At 38.1% G+C, this 16,487-nt stretch overlaps 1 protein-coding gene across 1 annotated transcript in view; it reads left to right on the top strand.

Moving 5' to 3' along the window:
• The window catches only part of TMEM182 (transmembrane protein 182), an 88,676-nt gene that overhangs the window by 21,934 nt on the left and 50,255 nt on the right, over positions 1-16,487 (top strand). The window contains 2 exon segments of the mRNA XM_017864936.1: positions 10,300-10,399; positions 12,035-12,133. Of these exon segments, the coding sequence (XP_017720425.1) occupies positions 10,300-10,399; positions 12,035-12,133 (199 nt within the window).

The raw sequence follows: 16,487 nt of genomic DNA, 5'->3' as shown, positions 1-16,487 counted from the left end.
AGAAGAGCTGACAAACATCAAGCACTTAGAACAGGGCTGGAGACAGTGTGAGAGCTTGCTAAGTGTTGGGCATTGTTACTTTGTTACTTTTAACATTTTTGTTATTTAGCTGTTGTGTCCTTTGGGTATCCTGATATACTCTAATTTTTAAGTGCTTACCCCATACCGTGTATGTATAATAATTAAGCAGAATTTAAGGGACCTGGCTGAGCAGAACATGAGGAGAGGGCTGTGGAGCGGTCTGAGTAGAACCTGTGGCAGCACCTTCAGCAGGCCTGGGACAATGACCTCTGCCTGGACCACTTCTGACTGTTTTACAGTGATGCAACACCAATGGCTGTTTCCTCTTGGAGACATGGTGGCACTCTGGTTACACCAGCGTGTTTCCTTGCATTTCACTCTCTTTCTCACTGATTAGGTTGTCTTTCCTTTGCACCATATGACCTGAACTTGCTGGGTCATTAGAGCCTCTTACAAGCACCTCCTCTGGAAAGTCAGTTGGAAAGGAGTTAACAAGTCCATTCCATGTTTCCTGATAAAGAAGGAACTAGTAACATAGCCCAGAGACAAGGATAAATCAGAATTTCTTTCTCTAAATTAAGACTCAAGTCATTCCACATAAGAAATGTGCAGAGCACTTTCATAACTGATGGACAGAAGAGGAGAACCTTTTCATTCACACAGCTTCTAGCTTATGAAGTGTAATATGCAGCCTTAGAAAGAATTATTTTAACTCTAAACAAATGAATGAGGGAATTAAATTGAAATTACAATAGTTGAAAATGTAATTTGTTTGTGAAATAAATCTAAACCCTGTGAGTCACATCCTTTTGATTTCTGAAATCCCCCAAATTCTGTATTAAATGATTTCACTGTTTGGTCTTCCGTTTTGTTGATGAAATGTTTTACTGTGTACTTACTGCATTTGAAAGCAGGATTTTAACAAATGCGTTTTAAGCTTCCCGCCCCCCCCCTTCCAAGAGTTACTATACTTAAATGCAGCAATAGAATTCTTTGAGATAGAGCCTGGAGCTAGGTAGCAAACCTTTTGCAGAGGGAAAGGTATTTTTGTCATATACCTCCCTTGGTGTGAATTACTTGTATAGGTAACTCTCAATTTAAATGAGCATAAACTACGAAATTAATGAAGTGAATGAGCTTGTGGATCTTGCTGTAGTCATGTTCAGTGTAAACTGTTCATTGGGGTCTAGATGCTTAGATGAAACCATCTTAGTTAAGGTGAGTCAGCATCAAATAATATGAAACTAAGTCGTTCTATATATATCTTTATTTTTTAAAATACTTGAGATGGGGTCTTGTTGTGTTGCCCAGGCTGGTCTAGAACTCCTGGACTCAAAAGATCCTCCTTCTACAGCCTCCCAAAGTGCTTGGATTACAGACATAAGCCACCATGCTCAGCCAGTTCTGCATTTTTGATAGATAAAAATTCCCAACAACTGACCGTAATGTACCGTGGAATGCAAATTGTGCCTATGGCCAGCAGGTGGCAGTGTTCCAACCAATTTAATTAAGCTCAGTAAGATGAATAGCTACGTTTTTACTGAGCACCTACCTACCTTACAGCATTGTGCTAGGTGTCAGAGATGCAACACTAAACAAAACTGAACCACTTATTGCCCCGTATAGTTTATTTGTTGTTCTTGTACTATGAAACTAGACTAGAAAACCTGTGAATAATCCCTCAAAATGCTTACAAAATGACCGTGTTTTATATCGATGGGTAAGGGAGGTAGTGGAGAGGATGTCACACAAGAATCACGAACTATAATATAAAACTAAGAGTAAAGGGTCATTAGAATCACAGAAAAAAAAATCACATTTTTGCTGCTCATAGGCAGTAAAAATCTGTTTCAATAATGATCATAGGGAAGCAATTGTTCTTCGAGTCGTCTCTCAGTTTACTGTCCTGTGTCTAGGATGATGGGCCACAATCCCTTATGTGTAATCCTTTGGGCCAGGTGTGTTTAGAACTCAGGATTTTGAGGATTTTAGAAAAGTAACACAACATATACTGTGCATTACCTAACACCCACTCGTGGGACCTGGGGAACCTTGAAATAAATCAAACACATTCATATTTATGCCATAAAATATATGAGAATCCACTCTATATGGCCTCATGTTGGTCAGATCTGCTTTGCCAAAAGCTTTGGGTTTTCAGAGACTTTTGGATATTAGGGTGGCAGATGAGGTATTGTAGACCTATAACATACTATCCCATGAAAAAGAATCTACCTTAAAATCTCCAGAAAAGATGTCAGAACTGTCTTTGGTAAACCATTCCAATTTTCTAGAACATGGATTCGCAGTGTGTAGAAGCTATGGGAGTTTGATTTCTGCATTTGTTTAAACACTGGTTCAGCATTGTTGGGTGTTGAGCAATGGCATGCTTGTGTTAAAGTAGACTAGAATTAATTTTGTTTGGGGAATGTTTAAATCATTTCATTAGATATTTTGAGCTAATAAAGAATGTTGTAACATTAGGATTAGAAATTTTGACTATAGAAAAAAGAATCTTTTGCTCATGATCACTTAAAAATGTGACTTGAGATTTCTGCTGAGTTTCAGTGTACCTACTGATAATAAAAACAAGTTAACTAAAAAGCTAAGTAAAAAAGATACTGCATCAAAGCAGGCAAAGCCTTCTGTTGCTTATAGTCATCCAGCTGTTGCTTATCCAGTTTTATTTAACTTGTGAAAACCAAGGGTAGAATTTACCATAATATCTTGGAATTTTATTGATCTTAGTTGTCTCTAAATTTTAACAGATTGCTTCTTAATTTTGTAATTTAAGAAACAAGCTTAGAACATTTTCACTGCAGTTTCTCTAAGTGACTAGAGACCCTAAAAGAAATATTATTTCCAGGAAGCCAAAGAATCTCCAAATGAAGTTATGACCAAAATAAACAGCATAAGAGGGAAGAAAGGGAAGGATGACCAATGAGGTCACAGAGCTTTTCAAATGGAAGAACCATACCAGTGTTGTTGGCCAGGCATGCTATTCCTTCAGTTACCTGATTTTGCAAATTGCCTTTTTTGATTTGTTTTATTGTTGAGTCTTTTCCCTGTTCTCAAAAGTATTCCAAGCAGTGTGTATAAACACATACAAAAATGTGAGGAGCACAGGAAGGAAATTAAGGAAGGCAGGGTGAAAGCTAGCACATCACTGTTTGTACGTAGCCTCTAATCTCACCAGGTACCAAAGTGAAGAGAGAAGCACTCTCAGTTACATGAGAGTCTTACCTCACTGAGGCCAGAGAGCACATTCTAGTCCCTGTATCCACTCGGGGCACAGCATGGTATGTATTGGAGCAGGCAAGTGATATATGCTTGATATTACAAGTATTTGTCAAATGAATCAAGATCTATAGTGTCTTTATGATGAAAAATAACTGTAGTGCTCTGTAGAAATTCAGATTGTATTTAGCTTTCAGACATTTCCCTCTGGCCTTCATAAGGGGATGCTGTTTGTAGGGACCACTGTCCCCAGTAACGTCATTAAGAATAAGAGGGCAAATTGTATATGGGCTTCTCCTCATTGGCTCATTCATTATTAAACTGATTTGATTGTTGAACAAACATTTATTGACTCAATTTGTTCCACAACATGTGGATTCTAAAAACTGTCTAGGAAAGGGAGAGTGTAATTAAATACATATGAAAACTTGTATGAGTTACGTGAGTGTCCTTGGAGAGCATTGCCGTTAACACTTAAAGAACATGTAGTTCATCGTAGGCACTTGGTAAATATTTGTTGAAGGAACTAATGAAGAGGTCATCAGGTAGATGGAAGAAAAAGGCGTTCTAATCAGATGGGGAACAAGCAAAGATTTGAGGAGCTACTGGTGCTCCAGGAGGAAGGATGATGTATATGTATTGGTGTGGGAGCACTGGAACACCTGGTGAGAAATTAGTCTGGTTTGGTGAAATAGATTTAAATCAGATTTGCAGTGCTAGCAAAGGGAGTTTTATTTTATTGTGTTTTTTGCTGTTATATTTTGTTTTATTATTTGTTTTTTCATTTCTTTGTCAGAAATGTGATCTGCAGCTAAAGTGAGATAGAAGGCTAATATGCAGAAACACCAGCTCATTTGACACACGTCATCTTACCAAGTACCCCTAATAATCCTCTGAAGCAGTGTTCCCATTTTCCATATTAGAAAACAGAAACCTGCTGGGTGCAGTGGCTCACGCCTGTAATCCCAGCACTTTGGGAGGCCGAGGCGGTCGGATCACTTGAGGTCAGGAGTTGGAGACCGGTCTGGCCAATATGGTGAAGCCCCATCTCTACTAAAAACACAAAAAATTAGCCACGTGTGGTGGTGCACGCCTGTAGTGTCAGCTACTTGGGAGGCTGAGGTGGGAGAATCACTTGAACCCGGGAGGCAGAGGTTGCAGTGAGCTGAGGTCTTGCCACTGCACTCCAGTCTGCACAACAGAGCGAGACTCCATCTCAAGAAGAACCAAACAAATGGAAACTCAAGAGAGCTGAGCCATTGGCTCAAGATCACTCGTTAATGAAAGGAAACTCCAGCTCTTCTTAATTAAGCAAAATCTCATTCTTTTTTCCTTTTTTTTTTTTTTTTTTGAGATAGAGTCTCACTCTGTAGCCCAGGCTGGAGTGCAGAGACATGATGTCAGCTCACTGTAACCTCCGCCTCCGGGGTTCAAGCAGTTCTCTGCCTCAGCCTCCTAAGTAGCTGGGATTTTAGGTGCCTGCCACCATGCCTGCTAATTTTTGTATTTTTAGTAGAGATAGAGTTTCACCGTCTTGGCCAGGCTGGTCCTGAACTCCCGACCTCATGATCCACCCGTGGCCTCCCAAAGTGCTGGGATTACAGGATTGAGCCACTGGGCCTGGCCACAATCCTATTCTTAAGATTGGCAAGGAGGGAGAGTAGAGTATCTACATGGGGAGCAGACCTGGTACCGGCAGTTCCTATTCTTTTCCCCAGACTCATCTTCTCTTGGACAATCACTCTGCAGTTCCCCACTCAGCCACATTGCCTCCTCATTTAGACTTGGGAGCACAGGGAGGACAGGCTGAATGTCTTAAACAAACATTTAACATTTAGGAAATAAACATAGTCATTACCTATAAATTATTGTGAGTTGCCTTTAGTTGTGGGACCCCGTGGAGATCCCTCTTTGCTTACCTCTGGCCTTCTTCGTGTCACAGAGAAGATCTTTACCTCCTACAACCATGAAGACCTTCAGAAGATGAAATTCCTGCCCAAGAGAGTGGATGCCCACAGAGACACTGATGGTTTCATATCCTGCCTACTAAAGACTTATCTGTATTCAAGGCATTGGAGTACTCGTCATGGTGCCTGCCACTTGGTAAAGGCTTATGCGTGTTAGCTACTATTATGCACCTCAGTTTACATTTTTGACAATCAACTTCTCCTACAGGATTGATCCTGAGACACCATGCTTATTCTTGTGGCCCTGATGACTCAGTATTTTATTCTGTTCTCATGCTGCTATAAAGAACTGAACTGCCAGAGACTGGGTAATTTTTGAAGAGAAAAGGTTTAATTGACTCACAGTTCTGCAGGCTTAACAGGAAACATGACTGGGAAGCCTCAGGAAACTTACAATCGTGGCGGAAGGCAAAGAGGAAGCAGGCATCTTCTTCACAAGCTGGCAGGAGAAAGAGAGTGAAGTGGGAAGCGCTGCATACTTTTAAACCATCAGATCTCATGAGAACTCACTCACTATCATGAGAGCAGCGAGGGGGAAATCCAACCCCATAATCCAATCACCTCCCACCAGGTTCCTCTTCCAATTTGACATGAGATTTGGGTGGGGACACACATCCAAACTATATCACTCAGTGTGACAACCTTATCAATGTAAAGATGGAGTCAATATTCCCGTAAGGAATAGATACATAGACTAGCAATGGAGCCGTTTTATTATAGGATTATTAGGAGTTGAGGTTGAGGCTTAGCTAGGCCTTTCCATCGAAAGACCCCTTTTCCTGGCCTTTTATTAGAAAAGAGAGAGAAAGGGAAGAGAGAACCTATGTCTCAAGTTGTAAATTTGTAAAGGACACCACAGCTGCTTAACAGCCTTCCTAGTGCATGGACATTTTCTTGGGCTTCTAAGATTCCTTGGGAAAGCAACACTGAACGGCTGTTAAAATTCCTTAGGAATCATGGAAAACTAGGAGACTTTCAAGTGACAGGCAAATGTCCAGTTTTTTGAAGAAGAAAGACACGTTTTGCCTCCTCGATGGTAAGCCCCATTTCGTGTCTTCGTTAGCAGAAGTCTAATAAGGATTTGTTAAAAGATGGTTTGAAAACATCTGTACAGGAAACATGCACCCTGCTAAAATCCGGCTCTCCAGAGCTTAACAAGGACCAAGCTGAGCCAGATCAGCACTGTTTCTTTTGGGGGTAGATTGCCAGTTGGATGGCTCAGGAGGTCATGTATTTGCATCTCAGCCAAGACTCCTAACACAGATTGATTTCTATTTTATTTCAGTGCCTGTTATGTGCCAAGTCCTATGCTAAGCATTGAGAATTATCAAGCTAAAATGGCTCAGTGTTATGATAGCAAAAGTATTCTGTTTTTCTCAATAGATGCACACATATGAATGGTTGGAAATTCTGAAGTTAATAAAATTAATGGCAGATTTAATATATTAAATAAACAAACCTAGTTCCTGAGGCAGTACCCCCCTAGAGAGTGGTCTTTCATGGCATTTATCTGGGCTCTGCCCTGCCTTGTAAATGCTCTAGCAACATTTTTATGGTGATGTTTATATATATTTGGATAAACCAAAAATGGCGAGAAAACGTTATTCATGGATGAAACTAGTCCAGAAAGATGATCCTTTTCTCTGACAAAGACCGAAATTGTGATAAATAGTAACAACAAAGTCTTACACTCTTTTCTACTAATTAAAAAACATCTACTTTTGTGTTTGTGTGTGTGTTAAAGATTTAGTATTAGTGCATGGAATTTTAACCATAAACCATTGAAATATAAATAAGATAAATAAAATCTTCCTATCCAACAGATTTCTCCTCCTTTCCAAATAACAAGTCTTTGTTCTAACAAAATTTGTTCTCACAAATCTTTTTTTTTTTGTTTTCCCACTAGCTCATGAACTCCTCAAAGTCAGGGCCTATATATTGTAGCCACAATATCTGATAAAATGCCTGGATGCTCAAAAGTCCACAATAAGCACTTCCTGAAGATGTATTCCCCTCCCCTGCAGAAAACTTAATTTGCTCTAATATTGCATTAATTATAGAATAGCATCTGTATTAAGTTTATATTGCTACTATAACAAATTGTCCCAAAATTAATGGCTTAAAACAACACAGATTTGCTATCCCACAGTTGCAGAGGTCAGAAATTCCACAGGGATCTCACTGAGCTCAAATTTGTGGACAGGACTGCATTCCTTCCTGAAGGCTCAAGGGGAGAATCTATTTTCTTTCCTCTTCCTAATTCCAAATGCTCTCTGTATTCCTTGGCTTTTGGTCCCCTTCCTCCGTCTTCAAACCAGCAATTGTCTGACCCTTTTGCTGTGGTCACGTTTCTGTCTCTGGACACTCGGCTAGGACAGGTTCCCAGGTTTTCATGTAAGATTTCCTGTAATAAGATTGGGACCACTTGTGTAATCCAGGATATTGCCATGTAAAATAACATATTCATAGATTAGGATTAGGGCATGAACGTTGTTGTGAGGCCATTACTACTCTTAGCACAGTATCCAGATAAGAACGGCAGTAGTGTTAAGCTATTAGAATATGCCCAGAATATTTTTACTATGTCTCACTTCAATCGAGCACTTGAAAATTGTAGGAAAGAACCAGAACAGGGAGGAGGAGGTTTGGAGTTGTACCAATCTCAAGGGCGTTTAAAGGAATAGAGTGTTTGGCTTAGAAAAATATAGCTTAGACCTCTATTTAGGGGTAGGGGCGGACTGTGATTGATGAGGCCTGAGATGATGGCTGTCTTCAAAATATCAGAAAGTTCTGTCACAGACAGAGGATTGAAACTTATGCTTCCCAATCTCAAAGAACAGAATAGAATAAATATCTGGAAACTCCTAGAGTGCAGCCTTTGGCAGAAAATCAGGCAGAGCTGTTATGGCTGTTACTGATGTCCTTAAGTGCCACAGGCTAGAAATGTCATAGCTTGATGGTGTGGGAAGTCTTATAAAAAATATTTAAGTATTAGATGAGGGATCATCTCAGATGAACCCTTAACCTAAATCTAATCCTCATAGTTAATCTCGTAGTTAATGATTGTGTAACATTCTATATGGCTTATAATTCTTTTTTTCTTTTTTCTTTTTTTTTTTTTTTTTTTGAGAGTTTTGCCCTTGTTGCGCAGGCTGGAGTGCAATGGCACGATCTCGGCTCACTGCAGCCTCAACCTCCTGGGTTCAACCGTTTCTTCTGTCTCAGCCTCCTGAGTAGCGATTACTGACTGGGATTACAGGGGCCTGCCACCATGCCTAGCTAATATTTTGTATTTTTAGTAGACATGGGGTTTCACCATGTTGGCCAGGCTCCTGACCTCCACCCGCCTCGGCCTCCCAAAGTGCTGGGATTACAGGCTTGAGCCACCGTGCCCGGCCTTATTCATAGCTTTTGAATACCTCTGATTGCATATAGCTACAGTCTAACAGGACCCTTCATCTTTATTGAGGATCGTTTTGTTCTCACAAAATCCATTGTAAGGATCTATCCCATGCCACAAAAAGGAAGGAGTGAAGAAAGCTGGTAGAGTTGAGATGCCCCCTTGGAAGGTGAAGGGGTCCAGATTATTGTTGAGAATATAAAACAATGACCAAAGGAACGGTGCAAGATTTTAAATGCCCACAAATACTTAGAAAATACTCTCCTGTGGCATATCAGACGTAAAAACAAAATGAACAAATAAGCTTTAAAGAGTCAAGGCTTGAAGAAAGTGTAGATTCATTGCTATTAGGTGGTCTGTGTGAGTATTAAGTATGATTCATATTTTGAGGGATTTTAAATGAAGGAAAAGAAGTAGATAGGGTTATTTCATCTTAATTCAGGAAATAATACATTTTTGAGACTTTTTTCATCAATCCACTTTGGGGATGATTATTTGGAATAACTTGTTTAAGATTCATGAGACTGCTGCAGAAAGTATTGTTTTATTGTCACTAGTGTATGCTGCATAAAAGCTCTTCTTTATACTTTTTCAAGAATTACTTTACCAGGTACATTCTTGACCTTTTAAGTATACATCTGAATGTTTAGATTATAAACCTGAACTGTACTGTGTTATGTTAGACTATTTGACCAAAAATGTATTTTCTACCACAAAAAAAGTCCAAAAGGAATTAAGTTAATTACAACTTCAATTGTATTCAAGATCGGTCTTAGTGGTTCTTTGTATCCATGATTTACGTATCTTCAAAGAGAGTCTTCAGTGTCTTTGGGATTGTAATGGGCATTCTAGACTAAGAGGAGCTTGTTCAGACACTTAAGATTTGGGACCAATGCTTTCAATGACTTCATAGCCATTCCATCTTCTTTCTACTTCTGTGGATTACCCAACAGCAATAATGATCATCTGAGCCAGCTCCTGATGCTTCTCTCTATAGTCAGGAGAAGGTCAGCTATTTTTTGATCCCCATGGGAGAAAGACAGCTCCTCAATCACTATCTTAAAATAGCCAGCAATTCTCAGCTGCTGGGCTGGAGTCCCTCCAGGGGAGAGCAAAGGGAATATGAATCTGCCGGCGGGGCGTGAGCAAGAAGCCACCAAAACATGAGCTAGGACAGCCTTCTCAAGAAGATTCTGCCGACTCAAAAATATTATTCTTTTTTTTTACTGTTGTTTCTGAGAAACTAGGTGTCTTACCATTTTAAAATTTCGTATTTTATTTAAAAGGAAACCAGTGAATTGAAAATGAGACTGAATATCGCTATCTTCTTTGGAGCTCTCTTTGGTGCTTTGGGGGTGTTACTCTGTTTGGTGGCTTTTGGATCGGATTATTGGCTTCTTGCAACCGAAGTGGGGAGATGTTCAAGTGAACAGAATGTGAGTTTCTTCTTCAAAATAGTGATGCACATGGTAGTCATGAAGATAGTCTTATGTATGCTCTTGAAATCAGAGAGTAGTAGTGGAGTGTCTTATTTCTTCATAGAAGAGATATGTAGAAAGCTACGGAGCTTTGTTATTTGGGATAAAATACATGTCCTTAAAAATTTCCTGGCTGTAATGATTTTGATTATATTTCTTGTACTGATGGCAAGTTACTTCATTTTGTTCTGTTCAGATAGAGAACGTCACTTTTCACCATGAAGGATTCTTCTGGAGGTGTTGGTTTCATGGGATTGTGGAAGAGAATGACTCCAGTATTTGGAAGTTCTGGTACAGTAAGTACAATTTAGCTTTATTTTCCCTCTTGTCTTTAAAATAAAAACGAACAATTTCTTACATAGTATATGTCACTTTTAGAGGACTGGATTGTGAGTTACAGAATCTCAATTAGATGTCTTTAAAAGGTTCATCATGTAGAGATTCCTTTTCAGTAAGTAGACATGGCTATAGGAATAATTATTTTCTCTTTTAGCATAAAACAGGAGTCTGAATATTTATGGCAAAACTGAATTATCCAGTGTTTCTCTGCTCCTATTTAGAATACACTAACTCGAACAAACAGAAAAGGTATTGTCTATAGCATTTTTTCAAGTGTCTGTGAATACTATGTTGCAAATAAATGAGATGTTTTTGCTATCAGCCCTTGAAATCTCAAATGTAAAAATCCATAAATAGAGATGTATTATTTTATATTCATAGCTTCAAAGTTAACAGTATCTTTTTTTTAAAAAATGATAATTACCAGCAATGGCACATGAAAGCTTATATTATTTGAGCTTTAACCAAGTTCGTTGGCACTATCAAGAAATGCCTTGCTTTTGATGTTTGTGTTCTCATTGAAACTTTAAAGTCACTTTTAAGGTAGCGTAGCTTTTAAAACTATAATGCATTCCTTCAATTGTGTTTTTTATATTGAATTAATCTTTGAAAATCCATTTATTGAAAATAGCTAGCACTTATTTCATTGTATTCAACAATGAAAGAGCTGTTTATTATCCTAAAGCTTAATGAGAATTGAAATTATTAGTCTTCTTATCAAAAATCAAAGTATGGTATATACATAATAGTCAGGATTATGGAATATTTAATAAAAATAGGAGGTCCCTGAAAACTTAAGCAAGCTGGTGGTAAGTTGGCATATATAAGGAACAAAGTAGTGATGAAGCCGCCTTTTGAGGCAAGTACCTGATAGACTATCTTACAGTGGATTTAGGGGCAGGAGAATAAGCATACAACTTGCCAGTGGAAATGATTTAGACTTTGGTAAAGGAAAGTAAGTCAGACTGTGCAAGAGAAAGATTTTGCCAAACACTTTGAGAAAGAAAGAATATTTCAATATTTCAGTCCACCTTAAAGTATACATACAAAAATTTTAAGTTTTCAGACAACTTAAAAGTATCTTCTTGTGATGTTTTCAAATATTAAAAATTTATTTGAATTATGGTATAACTTATCATTTGCATTCTTCCCTAAAATAAAATGGATATAGAAGAAATTTTTTTATTAATTTGAACTAATCAAGGTTAAACTTAAGTTTATTAGATTTTTAAAACAATTATGTTTTAATCCCTACTGTGTGCTAGACACTGTTAGGTACTGAAGAGTATGTGAAAATAGATGAAATGTGGTACCTTAAATCGCAAGGTGATATAAAGGGCATTTGCATTTATTCCATTGAATTATGTCATATAGCTAGATGTTCTGGATGAATCCACCTTCCAAGTCTCATGTGCATCTTCATACGAGTTTCCTAGAAGGCCCTACTCACAACAATTCTCTGAAGTTGCTGATGGAGCCAGTAGTTTTATTTTGCTTGTGTGACCCTTGTGCTCTGTATTTCTGTTCCATTAAGGATGAGTCATCACTGAGTTTTTCAATAACAGGTGCCATTTTTTTGCTCTCCTTCCTAGCCAATCAGCCACCATCCAAGAACTGCACACATGCTTACCTGTCTCCATACCCCTTCATGAGAGGCGAGCACAACTCGACCTCCTATGACTCTGCAGTTAGTAAGTACCTTCTGTCCTCAGCCTACCTCTGAAAGGGTTTTATCTTTCTGAAGGATGCCCAGATCAAAATTGTTGAGAGCAATTAAAAAGCAATTTAAGACCTGTAATTTCAACTTTTTTGATATTTGTTAGATTAAAAAATGTTATTTTTAATGTGCCATTTATAATTTTAAAGAACATAACTTTGATCTAAAAGTAAAGTCATTGTAATTTACTAGCTGCCTATTAAGTATTTTTAAATGTGTTTTCCCATATGAAGATAGTAATATTTATTAAGAAGAACTGCTTCTTAAGGTTTTAACAGACCTAAAATGAGTCCTACAGTTGAAAATATTGTAATATACATCATACTTCTAAAACTTTTTTGTAAGCATTACACATGAGAATATAACAGATAAATATATATAATATGTATATAACACATATATGATATAAATATATAGTTACGCTACTATATTCATACACAATGACTGAAGTCTGTGTGTGTAATATCCCATAGGAGAAAGACAGACAGATATCATTAACTTAAAATCACATTAAGAACATGAAATTTGTAATAACTTGCTCAGAGTTGATACAGACTATCAATGTCATATATACAACAGAAAAGTGTTTTTCAAAAAGAATAGCTATTATATTTAATGTTCTCAATAAATTAATATTAGTCAAGGTTCTCCAGAAAAAAGAGAAACAATAGAACACATGAATATATATTATATACACACATGTAGGTATATACGTATGCATGTACACATACACACACACACTTAGAGTGAGAGAGGGTGATTATGAGGCTTGGTAAGTTTGAAGTCTACAGGGCAATTGGCAGGCTGGAGATTCAGGTCAGAGCTGATGTTGCAGTCTCCAGTCTGAAGGCTGGAGACTCCAGTAGAATTTTTCTTCTGCATTCTGGAAGCTGACTTTCTTCTTCCTTAAGACACCTGTTTTTTCTCTTTAGATCTTCAGCTGATTGGATGAGGCCCACTCATAGTATGGGGTAGGGGGTAATCTACTCTACTCAAAGTCAAGGAATTATAAATGCTAATTGCATCTAAAAATACCTTTATAGCAATATTAAGCTATTATTTTACCCAACGACTTGGCATCATAATCCAACCTAGTGGATATATGACAGTAACCATCACAGAACTCAACACATCTTTACATGTAACTATTTTTCATCTTTCTGTTAAACATGTAATTCTATACATTATAATTTCGTTTTAGTTTTGTCAAAGAATGTAGCATTTGCTTGTATTACATCATGAATAGGACACTTATAAAGAGAGTATGAGATCTGGATAGGGAAAGAGGTGAGCTGACCCGCAGCTGTGCTTGTCCACCAGGGTTCCTTGGGTTCGAAGGACTGGAGCCACTTTCCTTGAAAACATGTGTGGTATGGATGCTCCTTCCCATTAAAAGCTACAGAAGGCACCTCACTCACATTTGTCAAAATCTTGGTGTCATGTGGAATGGACTTAGAAGTATACAAGCCCACCTGTCACTAGTAAGAGAAGAGATGGATGGCATAGGAAAGAATAGGAGAAACTGTTTTGTTTTACAGACAAGTTATAAAATGATGCTCCTTCCCCAACATTCTTACTTTTATAAAATGAACTGAAAAGTAGTACACGGTTGGCTTTCCAGAACATTAGGTATTAGCGTAAATATTAGTATTGTTGTTATGCATATAATGAGGTCCTGTGATAAGATATATATTGTAGGCACCGTATATTTTAAAATGGTCGCATATTTGAAAAGCCTTTGCTTCAGGGAGATAGTGGAGAACTTGAAAAACAAAGTAACGTAATCTGTGCGTAATAATTATGATGGAGATGGATTGTAAATACGTGTCAGAAAAATTATACTGCAATTACGCTTAGAATTATTATGTAGCACTGCGTTTAATTAGTGTGTCACTTTTTTGATCTGGTGACAAAACCAAATCCAATTTTTTTTGAATTATCAAATTCCTCATTGGCACACATACTGGAACTCATTTACTTTCAGAAACTTTGTCAATCACTTTAGGTAAAAATGATTGAGACATGCAAAGATGTGTTCTACAACAGAAATGCTATACCCAAGTTTCATTCATCATCATAATAATGTACAAGGAAATTTGATATTACATTTGTTAAATTTGTGGGGTTTTTTTGTTTGTTTCTTTCCTGTATCCAAGAGAAAGGTATAGATTTCATCGGAAGCTTTGTACCTGACTTTTCAGTATGGTTTCCTAGTTAATGAGACTACATATCCTTCACTACGCTTGAGAATCACTATTGAGTTTCACGTAGCTTCACAATTACCCAACATCAGATACTTGCCAGGTCACCTTTGGTAAGTTGAAAGTATCATTTATAAATTCTGATGTATTGTGGCCTGGCAAAGTGTTGGTGAAATGGCTTTGTAGTGTCCTGAGCTTTTACAATTGCAGTTAGCCAACACTGAATTCCGTGAAAATAATACAGTGGGTGTATGATTTTTCTGGGTAACCATTTTAGAATTATAGGACACTACCAATGAAATTATCCTTTTATAATAAGGAGACTGGGAATTAGAGAAATCATGTGATTCTGTCTTCATACAGCTGCTTATTGGCAGAACCAGTGCAAAGAACCAAGTCTGGCTTTTGTTTTATTGATAATCTAATAAACTGCAATGAATGAAAAGGCTAATTGTAGTGCATACTATTAAAAAGTATAAGTCTTTTATTTATATCTTTACAAAATAACAAATTAAACTTCCATTGACTCTTTCTACCTTTATATTCGAACCTGACTTGTGTGTATAATGAGGTCTAATTCAGTGTTTTCTTTCATTTAAAAGAATCTCAAGTATGTATTCTGAAATTCAGTTATCCTCAAATCTAGTTATTTGAATGACTGTCCAAGCCTAGTGAGGGTGGTCTGATTCACAGAATTGCTTTTGAGGTAGGCTTGTGTGCTTCTAAGTCCATTAAACAATTCTGTTACCTTTGGAGACTTGTCAGAGTCTAGATTTTCTGGTTTGTTTCATGTTTACGTTCAGTCACAGTTCACTTGCTTGGCATCATTTGGCAATGATGTACTGAACAGAAATGAATTTTCAAGACAATTCTACCCAGGGTGAATTAATTTTTTGCTTTCTCAGTGTCCCCATAGCCTTTGATGACCCCTCTATCAGTGCTCATTATGCTTAACTGCAATTGTTTATTTACCTCACTTCCTACATTATGTATTCGAGCTCTCCAAAGCATAGTTCCTGGTAATTACTAGATGCTTAAAAATATGTCTAGAATGACTTTATGCAAAATTACAGTTACTGTTTTCAGCAATAAACTAGTTTGATTTTATTTTTCCAAGTGGAAATGTTTATAAACTCAATTGCATACTTTTAATTTCTTCTGAAGCACAATGCAATGAACACAGTTTCAGCTTTTCTTGATGAGTGGGAACAAATATATACTTACAGGGGTGAGCTATCTGACCTTCTTTAAGGTCGTCCATCTCAGTATCTGTCCCCTTGCCCCAGGACCTGTGTATATGCCCTACACTTCCCCAAACGCTGTTCCTCTCTTCCTTCCTCCTCCTCTGTTCATTTTTCTAACAGAGCACGTTTATCCCTCCAGCTAATTCAAACTTCAGTTTCCCAAGGAAGACTTCCTTACCTGCCCCCTACCCTACTGGTGCCTGTGCTGGGCCATGCTCTCCTTTATAAAACCCAGTCTTTAATCTGATAATTCGTAGCACAGTTTTTTTTTTTTTTTTTTTTTTTTTGAGACGGAGTCTTGCTCTGCCGCCCAGGCTGGAGTGCAGTGGCCGGATCTCAGCTCACTGCAAGCTCTGCCTCCCGGGTTTATGCCATTCTCCTGCCTCAGCCTCCCGAGTAGCTGGGACTGCAGGCGCCCGCTACCTCGCCCTGCTAGTTTTTTGTATTCTTTTAGTAGAGACGGGGTTTCACCGTGTTAGCCAGGATGGTCTCGATCTCCTGACCTCGTGATCCGCCCGTCTCGGCCTCCCAAAGTGCTGGGATTACAGGCTTGAGCCACCGTGCCCGGCCGCAAGGCAAGATGTTAGTTGGCAATGCATTAGGCTGCAAGTAACAGAAAACAAACTGTAGCTCAAAAGGTTATTTTTCTCCTGGAACGAGAGGGTCAGAAGCACCTTCCACAATGATGCTGTCAGGAACCCAGGCTCTGTCAACTGTTTCTTCTACCATCCTTGGAGATGGATAGTCACCTTCATGCTCTTTCATTCTAAGGAAAGTGGAAGTGCTCCTAGAATTTAACAGTCAGTTTCTGCCCATGTTTTATTCATCAGAACAATGTCACGTATCCCTCTGGTTGGTACACATTGTTTTGGGCTGTCTAGCA

Source organism: Rhinopithecus bieti, unplaced genomic scaffold (genome assembly GCF_001698545.2).
Source record: "Rhinopithecus bieti isolate Rb0 unplaced genomic scaffold, ASM169854v2 scaffold_76666, whole genome shotgun sequence".
Lineage (NCBI taxonomy): Eukaryota > Metazoa > Chordata > Mammalia > Primates > Cercopithecidae > Rhinopithecus > Rhinopithecus bieti.
The sequence above is the reverse complement of the archived record's forward strand: the minus strand, read 5'-3'. Positions and strand labels throughout refer to the sequence as shown.